Genomic DNA, 21,757 nt, shown 5'->3' with positions numbered 1-21,757 from the left:
GGATTTTATTGATGAATCAGGGGCAAAGAGTTAGAATTGCATTGAACAAATCTTGTGCTCCAGACACCTTTGCCAATCAGCACAGGGAGATCATTGAACTCCCTGCAGTCTACACTACAGCTAGGCAATTCAAACTTTTCCGGGATTGTTCCCAGCCTGTGAATGAAAAGCGAAACGGCAATGAGGTCACCTTTGATCTCTCCCCTCCTGTAAGTTTTTGCCCTGTGTTAGACTTGACAGTATTTGTACCTAGCCTTTCCTCTGCAGTTCTTCTTTACAAAGGTTTACATAATGCTGATATTATTACCAATTCAGTTAGCTATAGTGGGTGTATATAAAATATATAAATTGATTTTCAATTAATTCAGTACTGGATTACAGTGTTTTTTATATCTACCAATAAAGCCACCTATTAAAGTCTTGGGAAAAAAGCAAGGCTCGGAAAAGGGGAGGAGGTGGTCCAGCTTATAGGACTGTGATGAAATGTCAGTATTGTCCTCATTTATGAAAGTTTGATGACCAGATTTAGCAGGATTAAGGTTTCAAAAATTCTTTGGACGACATCTTAAAGTAAAAACTCCAAATGTCTTCACTGGTTTTGTAGCCAGTGTGCCCCCCTACTATACTACTCCTCTCTCCTAATGTTTGTAAAGTAGGTGGCGGTGGGAGTAACCTCAGCATTCAGCAGGTAATCAGAAATTTAGGACTTCCAGAAGTGCTGATTTTTGAAGTTTCTTAGAGCAGCTGTTTCTTTACAGCAACAATTACCTTGTGATTGTGTTTACTGAAGAGGAAAAAATGATCATTCAGACTGTTACCTAACAATTCATCACCATCTAAAAATATGTAACTAGTCTTAGCATGCCTATACTCATCATTTCATGGCCTTAACCTGTTTGGGTAAAATGGACTCTGGAGCAGGGCACAATGGCACAATATACATTTTCCCATCCCCTTTAATATATCCCTGCTAATACTGCCAACCACAATCTGAACTTTGCCCTGATGTCATTATAGAAAGTGAATGCGCTTACCTTGTTTGTTTTTGTGGTAGATGTCACTTGTTTTAATTCAAGTCCCTCATATTCTTCACCAAACGATTTTTCAGAGGGGAGTTTTACATTTTTTCGAAGTCTTTTTGACTTGCACTGAATTTCTGTAAGCAAACCTGCAAAGATATGTGTTAACCTTTGTGTTTTTTTTAAATATGTTTTTCAAATTTTAGATACTGCCACTGATAGTATGAAGCACAAAACTTTTCATTATCCAAAAGCATCAACATATAGTTTTGATTCCCTCTTGTGTATTGTGATGTGTTGCCATTTTTTATGAATCCACTTCAACACACGTATACAATAAAGCTGCATACACACAATACATTTTTGTCATTGGAAATGAACTTTCATGATTCTTTCCAATGATAGAGAGTGACAGATGAACGAACGAGTGCTGCACTCATGCCATTCTGTTCTATATAGAACAGAGAACAAGCCAGTGGCTCCCTGCTGTGCTTTCATCCAATAACTATAAAAGATGCTGTCCCTGATTGGTCATTCATGCATCCGTGCTTACAAATCCATGAACAACATCACACAATTACTGTACACATCTGAGATTCTTGCATGAGATGAGAATGACCAATTGTCACGAGCAATAATCATTTGATGTGTGTACATACCTAGAAGGAAATACAATCAACCTTGAATAATTGTCCTGGGTGATTATATTGTTACCAGAGAATGGAAGTGTTGGGAGATTGTCCTTAAGCAGGGGTAGGCAAACTCCAGCCTTTAGGCCAAATGCGGCCTAGCCAGTAGTCTGTTCCGGACTAATCCCGGCCGGCAGGGGTCAGCAACCCGTAGCTCCAGAGTCTCCTTGTTATGCCTCCCTTACCTATTTAACAGGGCTGGTGTTAACACTTCCGCCGCCGGGGTAAGGGGACATTCCCTATCCTCCATATGCATTGCGGAGGAAAGGGATTTCCCTTCAGGGGCGTTCCTGGTGGGAGGGACTCGAGAGAGAGTCTGGCCTATGGTGCCTTTTTGACTTCCTAAAATGGCCTAGTAGCCAAAAACGTTTGCTAACCCCTGTCCTAAAGGGACATCACCTGTCCTTTCTCCAATAAAGGACCTGCCTTCTAATTTTTTTTTTTTTTTGCCTAATATTTAGTTTAGCTTTAAATGCTTTACTTGTGCTTTAAATTTAAACACAGGTTATTTTTAATAGCTAAAGCTGCTCAGATACTTTATCTTGGAGCGTGGTTAGACATCTAGACATGATCAGTCTAAAGTCACACAAACACTTTAGATAATTGTCATTCAACAACAAACATTTACTGACATATAATTTGGTCATCGTTTGTTTAAAAAATTGCCCAACACCATTGGCACATGAGGAGCCTCAATATTTCCTATGACCATGTTCTGTTTTTACATAAAAAATCGAATCCCTGTCCACCATGTTATCATGTAAATACACTGTATTTTTATTAATTATATTGTTGTAATAAATAAATTAAATTGTAAAGGATTAAAGCCTAGAATGCAGAGAGCAAACATCATAGGATTACACTTACATTCAGCAAGCATGCCCATCTGTTTACACTTCCTCAGGCGACACTCTTGGCATTTCCTCCTCATGTACATGTCCATTTCACAGTTACCACCATTCTTACATTTGTAAACAGCATTTTTAGTAATACTTCTTCGGAAAAAGCCTGAAGGTTCAAACACAGAGTAAAACACATAGTGTAAGCATTTGTTTAAATGGAAAGTTCACACGAAAGCTCACTCTTGCATGGTTGCCAGAATTTTATATGAACAAATTGTCCACTTTCCTTTTTTTCTTACATTTTTTGGGTTTCCAGAAATCAAAGAAAAAGATCAAATACATTTTACACAGTATTTGTAGAAGGCTGTATACCTCAAATAAAAAATATAGTTCAAATTAAATATAAAAAATGCATTTTTAAATTATTATAAAAAAAAGGTAAAAGACACTAACATTATTATTGTTTTATGCTTACTAAGGCTTAGTATACACAAGCAGATCTGATGCCAGTTTTGCCTGTTCACTGCATGCCCTGACCTTTGCTTTCTTCCTGATTCTGAGAATGCCTATCCATTTAAACCTCAGGACTACCTGACTTGGTTGGTCTGGGGGCTACAATCTGCTTATTAACCTGTAAAGTGCATTAACCCTTGTGTTTTTCTCTGGTGAAATGCTGGTGATGTGCTTTGTCTCTGAGCTTTAGTCCTTTTTAGGGATATTATACCTTGAGCTGGAATATACAGTGCCTGAAAAGTTTGCTGCCCCATGAATTTGGATCCCACTTTCTCTTTCACCCCATGGTATCAGCCCGCAACCTGGTCTTAGTCCAATCTACACAGCTTTCCACCACACCAATGGCTTTTTCATAGAACTGCTGCATTTGTTTCACTGGCGATCCCAAGAGCTGCAGTGTTTTGCAAAACAGTGTATTATTAACTTTGAACTTCAGCTGCAGAACTTCCATTAAAATAATGCAAAGTGGCCTATGTAGTGTCTTTTCTCTTCACATCATGCTGGGAATTGTGCTATTGGTCTCATTGCAAGCTCACTACTACACTACTATATCCTTGCAGTTTTACTGTCCAAAGCTTTGTACAAGAATTTTTTTGCAAGAACTTTTAAAAATTATTCACTTGTGAATCCTGTTCACTTACAGGAGCAGGATTCCAATTTGTTGGGATAAAAGATGCTATTCTTTGGTCCTGTATAGATTAAGGCAGTCACAGTTAAGAACTTTTACCCATTGCCATTTATTGCTGAGCTCCTTGGCTGCCTCTTTGGTGCATTTGTACCTAATTAATACCAGTGATGGACACTATAAATACCTTGTGTTGCCTTTGTAATCTCTCTTGCTTTCTTTAATCATTTTGGTAAATACATCTTAGTATCTTTTTTTATTGTTTGCATAGTCATATATTTTGTTTGTTTTTTACAGATACCATATCCACTCTGTCTTGCATCTTCTCTGGGAAAAATGGGCTTTTTGCCAAGGCCACAAACAATGTTTCTTTGAACACCTTCAGGTACTTCCAGGGCTACATCATCTCCAAAGATGGTCTCTTAATAGACACAGGGAAGTGGAAACTGTGCTTTCTTCTCTAAGAGATTTCCCCTCACTGAGAAAAAAGATTTTATCAAACTGGCTTTTGAGGATTGGTGGTACCTTATGGAAGGATCACCTCATCAAATTACAATACAAGTCTACAATACTAACAGACCCCTTGTTGCCTGAATCCCAGGCAAGCTCCTTGGTTCTCTTTTTTTCTCCTTCTTATTATATTATATACTTCCTACCTTCATGTCTACAGGTTCTCTTCTTACATTTCTCATTCCCTGTAAACCATTGAGATACATCTCATTGGACTTTACCACCAACCTCTATTCTTCTGATGGTTTCATGGTTCTTTGGGTGGCTGTGGACCACTTTTCAAAATTGGTGTACTTTGTATCCCTTCCTTTTTTTCCATTTGTGGCAGCTGTCTTTAGACAACTGTAAAATCATCATACGTTGCTCTTTTGGAAGGGACTCTGCAAATCCCTAAATATATGCTTGCAGTATTTGGCCCACCACCCTCAAACCAGTGTTTGGAGCAATACCTTTTAGCTCTAGTGTCAATCCATCAAAACAGTTAGGTTGCTGTCCTGCCTTGGGAAGAGTTCTCTCACAATATTCATGAAAATTCCATCACCAAAGAGTCTCTATTTTCTGTGGTATGCAGAAATTCTGTTAAATTTAATCCCAGCGCTTTGAACATCTCCAGCAAACTGCCATAGATACAAGTGTTGCCAATTAGCACCTTTTGAAGGCTCTGCTCTTTTTGTCTCCAGTGTGCCAGAGGGGTGGCAACCTGACAAATTCCCTAGTTAAAGAGGAACTAAACTAAAAACTGCCATTGAAAAATACACTTACCTTCAATCCCGCAGGGCAGTCTAATCCATTTGAGGGTGACTAGCATCAGATCCCGCATCGTCCCGGCATCCGTCCCGAAGCCCAGAGATGCTTGGGCATGTGCAGAAGGAGCACCCAAGAACCCAAGGCTTTGCACTCCCATTCAATTAGGGAGTGGTATTGCAAAAAAACAAACAACAGAATTTTTACTTTACATAAAAGGGTTGCCTATCCTTTTTTGTAAAGTGAAATTTCTGAACTTAGGTACGCTTTAAGTCCATCACTTTATGTGGAGGGCCCTTGAAAAGTCCTAGGACTGCACCTCACCCCATATTATCATATATCCCCATATCAAATAAACTATTATGTTTTTGCCATCACTTGTGTCTTGACTTGTATCAAACATGTGTCCTAAGTCCCAAAAAGAAATGAAGTAGTTTGATTTTAGATAAGCAGACATTTTGATGGAAATGCAGTCAGATAAGAGGATCAGAGAAGCAGAGCTAGAAAACAGAGCCTGCTAATGCTAGTTTAGTCTGTGATTTTAGAAGTGGCCCACTTACGCATTTGTTATTGCTAGTCACTCAGAGCTATTTTTGTCATCATTTCTTTGTCTTACAGCCCACTCAGCCAGTAAAAAGCCAATACCCAGCAATCTATAAAAGGTACATACTGTACTACACAGAAACGCTGAACAAACATATTAATCAGATGAACAGCTTCTTAGTTCAGCTATTTAGCAACACAAGTAAATAGAGTAGGCAGAGGAAATTACAGCTCAGTATTGCAAAACTCTTACTTGCCATTCAAGTAAACAATAAATTAGGAAACATTTTAATATAATAAAATTTTAATTTACCATACAACAAAGGATTAAAGTCAGATTTAAAAAAATACATTTTATCATATTAGTAAATAAAAAGAGCTTCCTGGTCGGTACACCTTTCCAAAACATCTGCAAATAGAAGGTTGAACTTTCTCCAAATATCCTTGAATAATCTTAGGAAATATTTCTGCTTCTGATTATTTACGTTCTTTTTTAAAATACATTTTGCATCATATACTGAATACTAGAGGTACAGCAGGATTAGAGCTATATAAGGCTGCTTAACCTTTTATTTTAAAGTAAAATTGGGATTTGGGAAGTGTTGAAAGGGGTTTTACTAAAAAGCAGGGGTCCCTCTACCAAAGCTCTGGTGCCCAATGCTGACAGGTACTGTGCTCTTTGGCAACCCTGGTGCCCAGGAAGGGGTGCTGAAAAGGGGGGGGGGATTATATATAACCCATATAGGGGAGGTAAGTGCTAACCCCCTCCTTGGTGAACGTGTTTTAGAGTAAGTAAGTCATGATGTCAAATATATTAGATTTTGATGTAGGCTTTTTGTGGCTAAATATATATATACATTTATTAGGTTCAACAACAAAAATTAAATATAAAAATACAATAAAACATCCTTCTGTATCAGATCACTCTACCCACAGATGATCCAGAGGAAGGAAGTCCCTTGAAAAACCTTTTTAAACTCCAAGCCAAAATTCTCTGTCAGTTTTTTATTGCAGTCTTTATCTGCGTTTTTCCCTTAACTTACACAAGCAGCAAAAAAAAGTGAGGACACTGATAGCAATAAAATCACTTTGATTTTGAAAATTTAGAATATTTAGAACCCGTGCCAGGTTTTAATAAAATAAGTAAGCTGCGCGTTCAGTTTAGTGTTGATCTAACCGGGTTTTACTTATTGTAAATAAGTTTTAGTTTAATACCAACTTTTTTAAAACCAGCAAGCATAATAACATACACAAAGAAAAAAAAAGGTAGGGGATACATGCAAATGTTACGCTTCACACACAAAAAAACAATGTGCGGAGTAACCAGAGCCACCACTCAGTGAACTGCTCTCTTTGTTTTATGTATAACATTTTGAGGTATTTGTTTTTCCCCACCAATTTTTCTTCTTGTATATTAATATTTATAATTGTTAATAAAGCTAAAACTCCATTACAAAAAGTCTTGCATTTGTTCACCAGGTAAAAAAAAAAACAAATGGACAGCGTACTTATTTTCTCATATTATATGTGGTTGGTCTAAGGTCATTTTCTTTTTCCTGATTGGTTCAACTTGTGCACTTCTATATTAACCTAATGAAATGTATATTTAGGGAATCCATTGGAATATTACCTGCTTTTGTTAAGTTTGCAACAGCAAGAGTAAGATATTCTGAGTGGTAATAATGGCTACTTATCAATCCGACTCTTTTATAGTACAATAAAGATATTATTTTTTTATCTATAGAACAAAATAGTGTGTCTGCTTTCTCTACATTTAATGGGTACACCTGTTCAGCTACTTATAGATGCAAATATCTAATCAGCAAAGCACAAGGCAGCAACTCAGTGCATTTAGGCATGTAGACATTGTCAAGACAACCTGCCCAAGTTCAAATCCAGCATTAGAAAGGGGAACAAAGGTGAAATATGTGACTTTAAACATGGTATGATGCCAGAAGGCAGAAGAGAAAGGTCAGGCTAAAATAACTCAACTCAAGTAACTGAAATACCCATTTGTTACAACTAAAGTATTCAGAACAGCAACTTCAAATGCAGACCACCTCGAACCTTAAAGCCGATGGGCTATAGTAGCAGGAGAACACACTGGTTGCCACTCCTGTTACCTAAGAACAGACACCTGAGGCTACAATTTGCAAGGGCTCACCAAAAATGTACAAAAGAGGATTGAAAGAATCTTGCCTGATCAGATGAGTCTAAAGATATTAATATTATTATCCAGTATTTACAGTATATAGCGCCATGCATATATAAGTCATATATCATTAACACTGTTAATGTTAACACTGTTAACACTGTTAGCTGTTTGTTTTTGGAATGTTGAAGGAAACCAGAAACAGGGAGAACCTTCAAACTCCATGCAGATAGTGTCCTGGCCGAGATTCAAACCTGGGACTAGTGTTGGTGTTCGAATTTGGGTTGTCCTTATATTCGACCCGAAAATGGCTGTTCGAATACGGGTAGACCCGACCCGAAAAAACGAGATTCAATGGTAAAAATTCAGATTGAAAAAAATGTGTAAAAAACTGTGTTATGATATCTCTTAAGCTGCGTACACACTTCCAATTTTTATTGTTGAAAATGAACGACGACGAACGACGAACGATCGATTGGTCAAAAATCGTTCGTAAAAAAAGTAACCAACGACACCGACGAACGAGAATAGTCGCTGGAAATGAACGACCGGACCGGCGGATCGGATTGGACGACGATCGTTTACCATCTATCGTGTGTACGGTCGTTCATTGATAGTCCATGGTCTGAGCATGCGTGATGAACGAACGTTCGTTCACTTCCTGTCGTGCACGTCACTTCCTGTATCGCTCAAACGATCGCATCTATTGTGTGTACAATATCTGCGAACGATCACGTCATTATCTGCATGTACAGGATCGGTGCTATACGATCGTTCGCCGATATCGTGCAGGATCGTTCGTCGTTCGTTTACCAACGATAATTATTGGAAGTGTGTACGTAGCTTTACTCTGTAACACACTTTCCAGCATAGTAATATTCTGATACACTTGTTACATTTTTCTTTTATCCATTGCGACAAAAATGTAACAATGTATCATATTACTGTGCGTGTTACAGAGTAAGAGATACTTCCTGGCCGGCATCTTCTCAATGATTGCAGCAGAGTCTGCAATCATTGAAAAGAGTGTGCAAGTGCCCCGGGGATCGTAGTGGAACTGCAGAGTTCATCTGCAGTTCAGTTCCCACGGTCACATGACCGTGGGAACTTTGCGGTCACAGCTGTGACTGCAGGCGATCCCCGGGGCACTACAAGTTACTCTATCCAACTATATCCAAGAACACATACTACTAGTACAGTGCAGCAACAGCAATCAGGATCGCTGCGGTATGTGTTCCTGGATAGAGTTTTTCTATCTAAGAACACAGGACTCCCTGTATTTTTGGATAGAGAAACTCTATCCCAGAACACATACAACTAGTAAAGGGTTGCAAGAGCAATCTGATTGCTCTTGCAGCCCTTAATAGTCCCTAAACATAACCTGAATTCTCCCACTAATGACTTCAATGGTGTTCAAATTCGGCAATATATCACTATTCAATCGAATAGCTATCGAATAGTGAGATATTTGACCAACACTACCTGGGACCTAATACTGCAAAATCCAGAGAGCTAACTTCTGAACCACCATGCTGCTGTATGGCATTTGGGTGGTAGATTTTAAATTTGGCATCATCAACTTGAAAGCATGGATTTTTTCTACTTTGTATCAATGGTTCAAGCTTGTTCTATAATTATGTGGGGGATATTTTCTTAGCACACTTTGGGCCCTTTTTTATAAACTGAGCATCATTTAAATGCCACCAACTTGTGTTAGAGTGTCAGCTCTTCAGGGCAGGGTCCTCTCCTCCTCCTGTGTCACTGTCTGTATCTGTCTGTCATTTGCAATCCCTATTTATTTAATTTAATGTATGTTGGCACCATATAATTACTGTTTTATATTAGTTTTATTGATAGTGATCTTATTTTATTAGCATTTGCAATAAATATTAAGTTATATTTGTGGAATGGAATTACCTTATGTCAAATTTTAATGAGTACCTGTCAGTTGTGCAAATGTCCTAAATATGCTACTACATAGAGTGTGGGAATATACTTGTACCTTTTTGTCAAACTCTCTAGAAACCCCAAAATGCCAGAGTACATTAACTATACTTATTATTGTTCTGTTACTATGACAGTGGACTTTTTTCCAACAGAAAAGTATAGAATGTGTGAGTAGGCCAGTCAATATTGCAAGTTATAAGGAATGGTGTAGCTATATATTCTGCATAGGTGTAATGTATAGCAATGCTGTACTATGGCTATACTGGGTTGAAGTGGCTTCTGTCCTGATTTCCAGGCATTTATATTCAATACCTTTGTAGGTGCTCCAGGAAGTTGAAATCCCCAGGTCCTTTTATATGGAAAGCATAACCATAGCATGCTTTTGTATTATATAGTCTACTCTACATAAACAAACATGCATGTTTCCATTATGAAGTGGAGTTTCAGGCTCCTGATGCTTTCTGTAAAGACATGTACGAAGGGGTTCTGAGATGTTCCTGGCTCTGCCCCCTTCCAGATGAAATAGAAAAATGAGTGTGGGGGCATATGACAGCCTAATATCTTAGTATGTAACTGTGCAAATATCAGGTCTTTGTGATTCTTAAAACTGTTTTTTCTTTTAGTGAGAAGCTGTGATGGCAGAGGCACAAGCAAGTTTCACGTTGTTGGAGTTACGGGCCGTCATGAAGTTTTTGTTTCTCCACGGAAAGTCAGCAAAGGACATTCACACTGAGATGTCACAAACACTGGGGGAGAAGTGTCCATCCTACAGCACTGTCAAAACCTGGATATCTCGTTTCAAGACTGGGCATTTAATCATTGATGATGAGCCCCACAGTGGGCACCCCCCAACCTCAACTGACCGGGCAACCTGCGATGCTGTCCATGAGCTGATTATTGAGGACCGGCGAATATCCGCAAAAAAGATAGCCCAGATACTAGACATCTCACGGGAGCATGTTGGGTTTGTTATTACCACTATCCTAGACATGCCCAAGCTTTCAGCGAAGTGGGTGCCGAAATGTTTGAACAGTGATCAGAAGAAGGAATGAGTTGAAGCATCCAAAGCCATTTTGGCCCATTTTGAAGTTGCACAGGACTTTTTGGCTAGGTTAGTTACTGAGGATGAAACCTGGCTCCACATCTATGATCCTGAAACCAAGGAACAGTCAAAGGAATGGCGCCACAGTGGGTCCCTGCGTCCAAATAAGTTCTAAACCCAAAAATTGGCCAAAAAACTCATGGCGTCCATTTTCTGGGACAAAGACGGTATTCTATTGGTGGACTACCTACCTCAGGGCTCTAGTATCAATGGACAGAAGGAGGCAATTAGGACAAAATGCCGTGGAAAGTTGACAAAGGGATCCTTTTTTTGCAGGTCAATGCACCTGCACACACGTCCAACCTTGTGGCTCCCAATTTGAACACCCTGGGATTCCAATTGGTCCACTATACCCCCTACTCATCTGACCTGGCCCCTTCGGACTATTATCTCTTCCCGAGTTTGAATAAACACCTGAAGGGACAACGTTTTGAGGACATTTCTGACGTCAAAGATGCTGCTGAGAGCTGGTTTGCGGCCCAACCAAAGGACTTATTTGAACAGTCTAGAAATCCTGCAACTACGCTGTACCAAGTGCATCAGTCTCAGGGGGCAATATGTTGAATAAATGTGTTATTTCATAACTCTGGCTCTCTTATTTCTGGGCAAAGCCAGGAACTTCTCAGCACCCCCCGGTAAAATGCCCCTTTAAAGTGGATAAAAGAAAAGCTATGTGCACATGTTATTTGCCAGATTCTTTATACTCTCTGTGCCATTTTCAGTTTTAGACAACTACAATGGTGATATTTCTGGCCATGAAATAGTGTAACTAATCTGAGCAGACAACCTTTGCCCTAAGAAAAATACAACTAAGCTCAAATGTCACATGACACAAAGCTGTATAAACTGGTTAGAAATAAAGTGTAATAAGGAACACATCTGAAGATGATGTAGGTTAAGAAGATGGAGTATCTATCCCCGGTGAGATAGTAGCAGCTAAAAGTGACCCTGACATCATAAGCCCAATGATACATTCACCTCTGTAACCCCCAATAAAGAATTATGCACAAAATAAATTTAAAAATAAACGGCATTAATGGATAAAGTATTGTAACAATAAATTTTAAATCAATTTATTATTGCTCTGACAGCAGAACTCTTTGTGTTAGCTTGTCCTTTCACTTGATCTCTTCTAATATGACTTTTATCCTGGTCTTGTTTAATCTCTTCCTTTTTTGCAAACATAAAAATTGCAAAATTATGAAATAATCAATAAATAGTTCAGTCTATTTGTAGGTAGTATGCAACAGGCTAAATGATGTACTGCTTCTTTTACTTGGTAAATTGGAAAATCAGTAACCTGCAAACAGCCTGAACATGATGCCTAGGAATTCTAGTAAAGAAGTTTTTCTATCAGTCTTTCAAATACATTTTAAGTGGTTCTGTTCTCCTGCAGATTGACCCTATAACTACATAGTGTCTAAATCTAACTGGCACAAGTCAGAAAAGTCATTCATTCATCCAGTGCTCAGTAATCACAATTTCTTAAAAAAAAACATAAGATTTTTTTAACTTGAAAATTCACTCTATATTAGCAAACCTTTTATTTTGAAGCAACAGCTGATACAGTTCTGAAGTTTACACCACCTTTCAACACAGCATAACCTTGACAGCGCACAAGACCGAATTCTTTTCTGCCGCAACAAGTAACATTAACAGGTCATGTCCCACCTACAGCCCATTCCCAGGTAACACATGAGCATAGTATCTTCATTAGATCCCACTATTATAATTAGCTGTGTTGTACATGAGATTGCAAGCTTAAAATTATACAGCTTTTATTTTATAAAAAAAATACTTGTAACAATCTAATAATGAATACAAAGCTGTATTAAATCCTGTATTTTTTAATTGAAATAGAATTCAGCTTTGACTTAAAAGTCTTAGTAATGTTTCATATACAATGGGATTTATTTAGGCTTTCCAAGACTATTGAAGATATCATGGGTATACCTGGATGATCCAAATCTGGAATAGATTTCTTGAAAATGAATTTGCTATTGGCTGGCAAATATTTTCAAGCCTGAACCAGATTCATTTCGGGTTTGGAGAACTTAAAATGTATTTGTCAATTCTTTATAATAATACAATGAACTTTTTTTAACAAGCAGTTTTGAACAAATAATGACCAATTTTTCTGGCCATAGATTTAACTATATAAAGATAGAACCACAATATAAAGAACAATAAAAATGCAGACTCACTTACCTTTGCATCCTTCACATGTCAAAGCATTGTAATGGTAGCCAGAGGCTTTGTCTCCACAAACAACACACAGCTCATCACCTTTAACTCGTCCAGCACAAGGACTAATCCTAGCCTTTTTCGCAGGTGGCAAATCCACAATGTCATTGTCAATAGAAAACAAGCTGTCAGAAGGAATTCGTTTCAAATCATATATTCCATTGGAACACCAGTCTTCTGCTTGTTGTGAGTAATATCCAGAATTGATATGATACTGTGATGAAGCCAGTGGCTGGTGTATTGTAGAATACTGTATGTGGTTGTAGTTGGTAGAAAAGGAAGGTCCTTGTGAGTCATGGTCTGGTGAACGAGCATGCACTGAATGGATTCCTGAAAGAAAATAAAAGAGAAGAGCTGTGTTTACATTCACTAGATGGGTGATTGTATAAGAGAGGTGCTTATTACAATTATTTTGGTTGTATTAATATTAAATTATTATGTAAAAATGGGCATTTTAAATAACCTTTGCTATACATAATCCAGCAGGACACATGTAGAGGATCAGTAAGTCAGATCTACTATAAGTTGACCTTCATTCATAATTTTCTGTTGATCTAAGGTAAGCACTGCTGAAGAATAAAACCTACAACTGACTTCCTATACATGTATCTGTTTGTAGTAAAAATCTAGACTGCCCAGAATCATTGGTCTTCTTAACTGTACTCCGAACAAATCACCATGCCCCTACATTGGTCAAAATTTACTGGACAACAGAGAGGGCATATTAAGAAAACTATACATTTTTATAATGAAGAAACTATAACTTTGTGCTGTCACAGCGGTACTGTGAACATCCAATATATCAATTTATAAATATGTCAAAACACTTGTCTTCACCATAAGTTCTAGACTTTCATCCAGTCAACATTCTCATGGGGCCTAAAGGGTCTAAACTGATGTAAGCTGGACAGGTACAAAAACAATAAAGCCAAGCTGTAATAACCAGTAAGAGAAGGAGAATGGCAACCACCATGTTCTGTCTTACCCTGGACAGCTTTAGTACATCATTTCACATATTTATTGAACATAGCTGCCCCCCCCCCCCCACCACCTTTATAAAATCAAGAGTCTACTTGGAGTGTCCTTGCTTTAGTCAAATAAACCTTGATATACTGTATACACATTGGTATTGCCAGGTACCCTCCAGTTACCTCCATGTGGTTTCAGGACAGTTCATTAATAATGGAGAATCTTAAGTTCATGCTCTGAATAATTTAAAGTGAATCTTCAGAAAACCTACCTTCCACTCCCTCTGAAAAAAAAAACATAACATTAATACTCACCTAACCAGTGCTGTCATGACACCTGGTATTAGTGCTCACAAAGAACCTGGACAGAGAATGTAGGTGAGTATATCTTGTGGCATGGATTAGTAGGGTGGTGGAAGGGAGAAGTGGGGAAAAAAACATTTTATAGATATGTTCTTTAAATGTGAGATGACAAAAAATAAAATGTATTCATGCTACGTATTCAGTTCACTGGGGTACTTGGTTTAATTGTTGAGAATTTAGAGCTTTGGTGCATCATCCCTTCTACTGAATGTATTATGTTTCTTGTTCAGGACTCAGATATGTCATTCGAAAATCTTGCAACCTGAATCAGAAAAGAAACCTGAAAGGGTCTGAGACACTCCATTTTGTTCCTGACACACTCCATTTTGTTTCAGATTCTTGCTTAGTTATGAATGTATTCCTAGGTTGTTTAGATTCTATAAATCTAATGTTCTGTCGAGACAAGTGTCCTTGTTAATTTTGCTAACTCAGATAAGGTCAATTATTTATGAATTATGAGGTGTTTTGTACGTGTCTGAAAATATGTAGCCAATTAATTTCAGATCTAGAATAGATAAACTAGTATCTATGTACTCTAATGAGCATGCAGAAGATTATAAAATAGGATTTTAAACATTTATTGTATGTGTTAAAACTATTTAAGTGGTCTGTAACAGATATAAAGATGTTACCTTCCCCTATTATATATATTTAAAACAGGTAAATAGAAAACATAGTAATACATATCAAACTTGGCAATTAGAGTTATTATTATTGTTTTATTATTTAGGCAGCTAGTGTCTGGTGATGGCTTTGGACTAACTGAAGATTCCCAGCTATTTACATTAGCTTGTTACACTGGCTTTGTAGGTGCTTTGATGAACTAGTGACAACACAACTAGTGATTGTGATTGGTAGTGATTAACCAGCAGGAAAGCCTGTTTAGGTGGAATCACTTTGTGACAGAATTTGTACGAAAGTATCTTTAGTTCTACCAGAACACTTCCATCTAATTTAAATTCCATCATAAGTTCCATCTGCCAGAGTGTTTCCAGGTGTCATTACAAAGACTAATTTGGTCAATGACATTACTAAGTGCAGGGGATCTGTCATTTAGCCATTGGTCTGTGATAGGTAAACAGTGACAGGTCATTGATATTGACTATGGATTTGTATTACAGGTGTGCACAGGGACAGAATCCTTACCAAAAATCACTTGTCTCTTTTTTTATTTTTATATTAGGCTGTCCCCAGGATAGAATACAAAATTAAGGAGGGCAGATGAATGGAAATGTTCTCCCAGCACACACGTTTGATTGACATCCCTGGAAGATGTGATTAACACTTGATCTGTTTCTGGAAACATAAAATGAAGTTTTTTAAGTCAGTCTGTGTGGGGTTTTTGTGTTATATTTCAATAATGTACTTTCTCATGGTATGCAAGTACTGTGGATATTTACATGGTTAAGGAGTACTACTCCTTTATTGTAGGCTTCTGGTAGGGCGGATATCTTGTCACCTCCTTAAGGGCTTCCATATTTCACCATAGGATATCACTTAATACACCCTTGCATCCTTTTTTAATGTTGCTCTTGAAACTGCATAAAAGACCCTGTAACTGTTTAGTCGTATTTTTTCGCATTGGTATATGTTACCTATGGCAGTACCCTGCTTCTCTTGCCTTTTTTCCCCACTTTGCATTAACCCCCATGTATTCCACACAGACTTCAATTTTTCGGGCTTGTCAAATTCTCCTTTGCCTAAATTTTCTTGGAAAATAGATCATTACATGGAAACTTAGGGGTAAGGGAATTTAAGGAGAAATCAGCACTTCTTTCCATCCTTATTGACCAGTTAGCCATAATATTTAACAGTACACCATGTACCAAGTTCACTTCCTGATCAGTTAGAAAGCAAAATCCAATGCACATGCCAGGCCATGATCAGGATTAGGTCTTGACAAATATCTTTACATAGGTATCACTGACATTATTACACAGTGCACAGAGTCACCGAAACTTAAAAACCCATCAATAGGGGGAAAAATAATAATAAATCATCATAAAGTGTATGTAGACAGCATACCTATAAAAACTAGACCAAGCCAGCACTACAATGTTATGTACTAACAATCTAGCCACCGTATGGCTGTATGATACTTTATTGTATATAGCAGCAAGCCAAGGTAAATAAAATAGATATTTGATGCTAGAGATACAGTGTGAAATGTATAATGTATCAGTTTATCTCAGACTGCCCCAGTCTTTCTGAGAGATTGGAGTTGCTCATGATCATGAACATTGTTGTAATATTCACTCAGTGTATAAATTGATAGAATGCCAATACAGGCCAACTCAAGAAACATCAAAACAAGAGACAGCGTCTGCTTTTCATGAGAACAAAATTCTATTGTGAAGTTTTTACATAGGCTGATCAGCATAGAATCTCACCTACAATGCTGAGATTCCGAAAGTGCAATTCTGAGTGCCATCACAATAGCTAGAAGGTGATAAAAGAAGGCACTGCTCACATGGAGTACACAAAACACTGATGAACTATTATACACTGTTGAAGATATTCAAGCAAATTTCAGTAAACACATAGTAAATATATCCTCCATAAATACATTGACATTTATCAAACATATTCCATAAGATCTTACAGAATGATATGTTAACCTGGAATCTCTAAAACAAAAACACAAAATGACTGCACATTTTTAAAAAAGTAAAGTTTGTTGAAACAACTATGAATTACTTATTCCCTTTTTTTTATATTTTAAAAATGACTTGTAGGTACAAAACATTTTCTTTTAAATGATTGAATTGTATGAAATTGTGAGTGTGATCACTCCAAGTCTGCAACCATTTCAGTAGAGTTATTTATTATCTTATTGACAGTGGGCCTTTGTTCCAACCATCAAGTTATACAAGCTTCACATTTATTTGAAAGTTTTACAGAAGCCGTCAGAGCTGTTTTGTTGTCACCGTCACACAAAATGTTTTACATCACTAAAGTTCAATGTTCAAAATAGACAATGCATATAAAAAGACACCTACCGTTTGTTTTGCTTATTCTCACCATTTCCATAGTAAAACTAAGATCCTTCCTTAAAAATGTGTTATCGCTTACTGTAAAGCTCTTCTATACACAGTGATTGTTGCCCTTGCATTCTGTATCAGGCTGAAAATGAGAGTTTCCTTCTATATCTGGCAGGCTAAGGTGTGACAGAACAGAGGTTATATGCTGATTACTGATTAACTTGTCTGAAGTACAGCAAATTGTAAATGCTAATGTGAATAATCTCTGCTGACTTAAAGTAGCAGAATGTTCATAAATTGTTATACTTGTTATTTTAAACTGTATTCCAGATTCTAGGATATATTTTACCATTAGGCAGCATCATGTTCCAGCAATAAAGTAGCTGTCAGTATTGTGTAGCATGGCTTATGGCTTCCTTATGGCAGGTGCAGAATTTATATAAATATTATATATTTAATGTGTGCTTAATTTATGTGTGCTTCTCAGCCTTGGTCTTTCTTATTTTCATATATTAGTACTAATTTACCGCAGGCTATAGTCCTGTTCAGTAAGGTAGTATAGTAGTAAATCGGCCTATTCCCATTTGCTTTCTGGGAGATATGGCCATTTAGCTAGACATTAAATCCCTATTTTTGAAGTATTGAAAACAAAGTCTTATATCCCGACTAGTTTCACCGATAGGCTTCATCAAGGAATGTGAAGAGAGCGTGTATATTTTTAGCGATTTTTCTTAGGTAGGAAACAAGGGGTCTATTTTATATGGGATCCCAAGATGTTCATTTGAGAGCAGAATAATATTCCTAAAAAGTTCCTGAAAATTTCATACACTCTGCACATCCCCTGAAGAAGCCTATCGGTCAAACGTGTCGGGGTATGAGACGTTTTTTTCAATACTTCTAAAATAGGGATTTAATGTCTAGCTAAATGTCCATGTCTCCCAGCAATCTAATAGCAATAGGCCAATTTACTACTATATATGTATAAACTTAAATTGTAAATAAACGTAAATTGTTACATTCTATGAACATTTGTTTATAATATAACCTTATTTGCCACAATATCAATTTGTATCTCTGTATTCCTTTATATACACTTTTTCAGTCTATGACTGGATGTGTTTTTATTGGCTTTATCTTTAAGTAAGTAACAATTACAAAAAATACTTATTAAAGCGTTTTACATTGACATTGAAAAAGAGTAAAAAAGAGTTAGGGTTTACATTCACCTAAATACCAGTCTGTTATTATTACTATTTCACCAGGGCTTTGCAGGGTTTTGCTTTTTCAATATAAATAAGTACCAATGCAGTTTATTGGCGACTTATCAACCCTTCTCAGCACTGATGTATAGACAGGTCATTTAAAGCTGGCAGAGGTAGGGGTAATGGATTTAGCTCAGTATAGCAAACCAAACTCTGCCCATTCTCCATGACTGGCACACTGCTGAGATGTTTGGCTGCCAAAAAAACAAACACTCGCTACAAGGATGATAATTACATTTGGTTTCAATGGAGATCTGTATATATTATTTTAGGAGGACTGTACAGCTATCCACAGTATATTGGTAAAATGTGCAGCAAATAAAGGAATTGGTTGAGATTTTGATGATAATATTAGCACAGATTAACTGGGCCTCCCCTTTTTTTAGCTGTGATTGATTTCCTATCCATATATTTTTTTTATATATTTCTTTATATATACATACATATATATCTTTTATATATTTCTTTAGTTAGTATGGGATTTGTGCTTTTAATGCATTTGCTCTTTACTACCTTGTCCTGTGAGTTATATCTTCCAGTGATTTCCTATCCATACATTTCTTCTTTCTTTAGTTAGTATTGGGCTTGTGCTTTTAATGCATTTGCTGTTGTCCCGCTAAGTGACAGAGGCCATTTCCTCAACATGGGAAGATAAATGAAGTGATCGCTCATACATGCACTCTCTGACTTGTAGGCACGGCTTCATCATTCTGTTTATGGTGCTCCAAGCCTGTCTGCATAAAGGCTAATTGTCTTTATCACATCAAAAAAATGAAAGTTTAACAGATTATAGTGTTGGCAGAGCTGCCATTTGTGATTATTATGTGTGACAATATCAGGCTTATGACTGTCAGTGACTCATTTGTAAAAGAAAAGTGATTTTGAAACGTTATGTTAATATTTGAATAGTTGAATAGTATAAAGCTATTTACTATGCTATATTATAAATTTGTATATTTAGCCTTTTGATGAGGCTACAAAAAGTGTAATTCTGTGCAGTAACCAGTAAAAAGGAAGCTTTGTGAATGGTTGGTATAGCTTGCTTTTGATGGAGTTTAGGGCATACCCACATCCCAGGAAGAGAAGAAAGTGAGAGATTGGCTTTATGTAATACTAATTTCTTTGCAACTCTTTGAGAGACCCTAATTTAGTTTTAAAGCAAACCCTTGCAAAGCAACTAGTCTTCTTTAATTTTCCCCTAGAAGCACATACTCCTCTACAGCAATAGAATAAGTACAAGTAGGTAAATACCTAGTGCTCAGATAGTTCAGTTTTCATTCTGGTTCTGGGTAATCATTGAAATGCAAAGAGGCACCGTTACATAAGGAATGATCAGTATGTCTGGTCCACTGAACAGTAAATATGCACAGCATATAAGCATATGACAACTAAACATTTCCCACCCATTAACATTCAAAGTGCTATTCTGCATTTCACATTTTATGGCACATTTCATACATTTATTTTATTTTTAAGATGTAATAAAAATATACACATAAATATATCTAATTGCTAATTGAACGATAATAATAAAAGCTGGGTTCACTCAGTTGCTCAGCAAGAAAAAGTTAGGGGCACATTAATATAGAAGTGGCAGTCAGTCAGCTGATTACTACTTCTTTGTTTTCCAGTAAAGCTAATCTACACTTTTGTAATGCCTGATTTATAAAAGAGTAATCGGATTTCATATGGTAGTGAACAGGGCTTTAATGGCTGTACTGTAACCCTAAAATGCCATTCAGAAATGCCATTCCCTTGAATGGAGCTAGAGATTGTCGTATTTACCAGCGGATTACCTTGTTCATAAATTTTAATTATAAACACATTACTTTTTGAAAAGTAGCATTGGTGGCAGAAGTACCAATCAGAGTGTTTGAAACAAACCTTGGTCAATGCTATTTGCCATAAGAAGTCCCCAGTTCATAAATAAACAGTAATGCCAGTTCATACCTTTATTACTGTGTTGCAATTAGGGAATTTCCCTTACTTCCTTTCAAGATGTTGGTTACAACATTTGACTCTGTTTTTTTATTATTGTTTGTCCTTCTTGTCCCATTGATAAAAAATGTGGCAAAAAAGTCCTGATAGAAACAGAGGGAATTTAACTTGTGCCTATAATGCATAACAAAACTATATTACTCCTAGATTGTAAGCTATTCGGGGCAGGGTGCTCTCCTCCTGTGTCACTGTCTATATTTGTCTGTCATTTGCAACCCCTAATTAATGTACAGCCTTGTGTAATGTTGGCACTATATAAATTCTGTTTATTAATATTACTATTATTATTAATATTAATAATAATAATAATAATAATATTTTAACTAGCGTGAAACCTTTAAGTACATATTTAGCTTCAGATAGAATAAATAAAGCAGCACATTTATTATAGAGCATTAAATACCTGCCTACTAGTCCTTCAGTTTAGGTTCTGGTAAAATATAATCTACTGTTGTGAAAAGTCTAACAATAGGCATCAGGCACACATTGGGCATGCCCTCCAATATAATTAGATATCATTGCAATATTTAAAGGTAACCAGTGCCCAAAATATGCACAAGGGCTTGTTCTGACAGCCAATCAAACAAGTAGTTCCCAAACGTTATACTGTTTAGAAAATGTAAAGACTCCAGAAAGCTCTCTTTATCATTGAAACTAATGGTAGGTAATGAAGAAACTAATGAATTATTAAGTCTTCTTTTGCAGGTGTTTAGCTGGCAGCTCAGTTCTTTTGCAGTTTTTGGGATAGTAGGTTGTTCAACTGCTTCTATAGAATTGAGAATGCTTTGAAAGCAGTTGCAGTGTTTTAAGCATTTGTTTAAACAAAGCCTAAAGTTTTTACTGAATCAAAGCATGTTCTTAAAAGCAAGCCATCATTTGTTTCAAGGCATTTTTTCTTTTTTTAGGAGCAGAATGTTGACAGGCTGTCATCCCTCAAGTGTAATCCCCTAAAACCCATTTTTAGAGTCCTTAGTGCACTTTGCAGTATCTTTTTTGCATGAGATCTGGTATGCCCACCTTCAGTGGACCATCCAAGGAATGCAAATTAATAAACTGGCTACTGATGTCATGGATTAGACCCCAAGATGACCCCACCAAATATTTAGAAGGAGCTGCCAAAGCGGTGCATGGGTAGGGGCACCTGGGTCAAATATGGCAGCCAATGAGCACATATAACTATAAAAAAGTTTTTCACACATTTACTCAATTTACAATTTCTTGGTTAAGATGAATTTTATGCACTAAACAAAAATTG

The 21,757-nt window shown here is 36.9% G+C and overlaps 1 protein-coding gene across 3 annotated transcripts in view; it reads right to left on the bottom strand.

Annotated features, from left to right (window-relative positions):
- Positions 1-21,757, bottom strand: part of NR1H4 (nuclear receptor subfamily 1 group H member 4) — a 46,511-nt gene that overhangs the window by 13,160 nt on the left and 11,594 nt on the right. For 2 of the 3 annotated variants that reach the window (XM_072401097.1, XM_072401099.1), the window contains exons 3-5: positions 12,895-13,260; positions 2,576-2,716; positions 1,035-1,168 (exon numbers count right to left, since the gene is read on the bottom strand). In XM_072401097.1, coding sequence (XP_072257198.1) covers positions 1,035-1,168; positions 2,576-2,716; positions 12,895-13,260 — 641 coding nt within the window. Of the gene's footprint in view, positions 1-1,034; positions 1,169-2,575; positions 2,717-12,894; positions 13,261-17,260; positions 17,834-21,757 lie in introns of those variants that run through there. The other variant, XM_072401098.1, reaches the window with a different exon arrangement.

This window comes from Pyxicephalus adspersus, chromosome 2 (genome assembly GCF_032062135.1).
Source record: "Pyxicephalus adspersus chromosome 2, UCB_Pads_2.0, whole genome shotgun sequence".
Lineage (NCBI taxonomy): Eukaryota > Metazoa > Chordata > Amphibia > Anura > Pyxicephalidae > Pyxicephalus > Pyxicephalus adspersus.
Note: the sequence above shows the minus strand (reverse complement) of the source record. Positions and strands in the feature narration are given on the sequence as shown.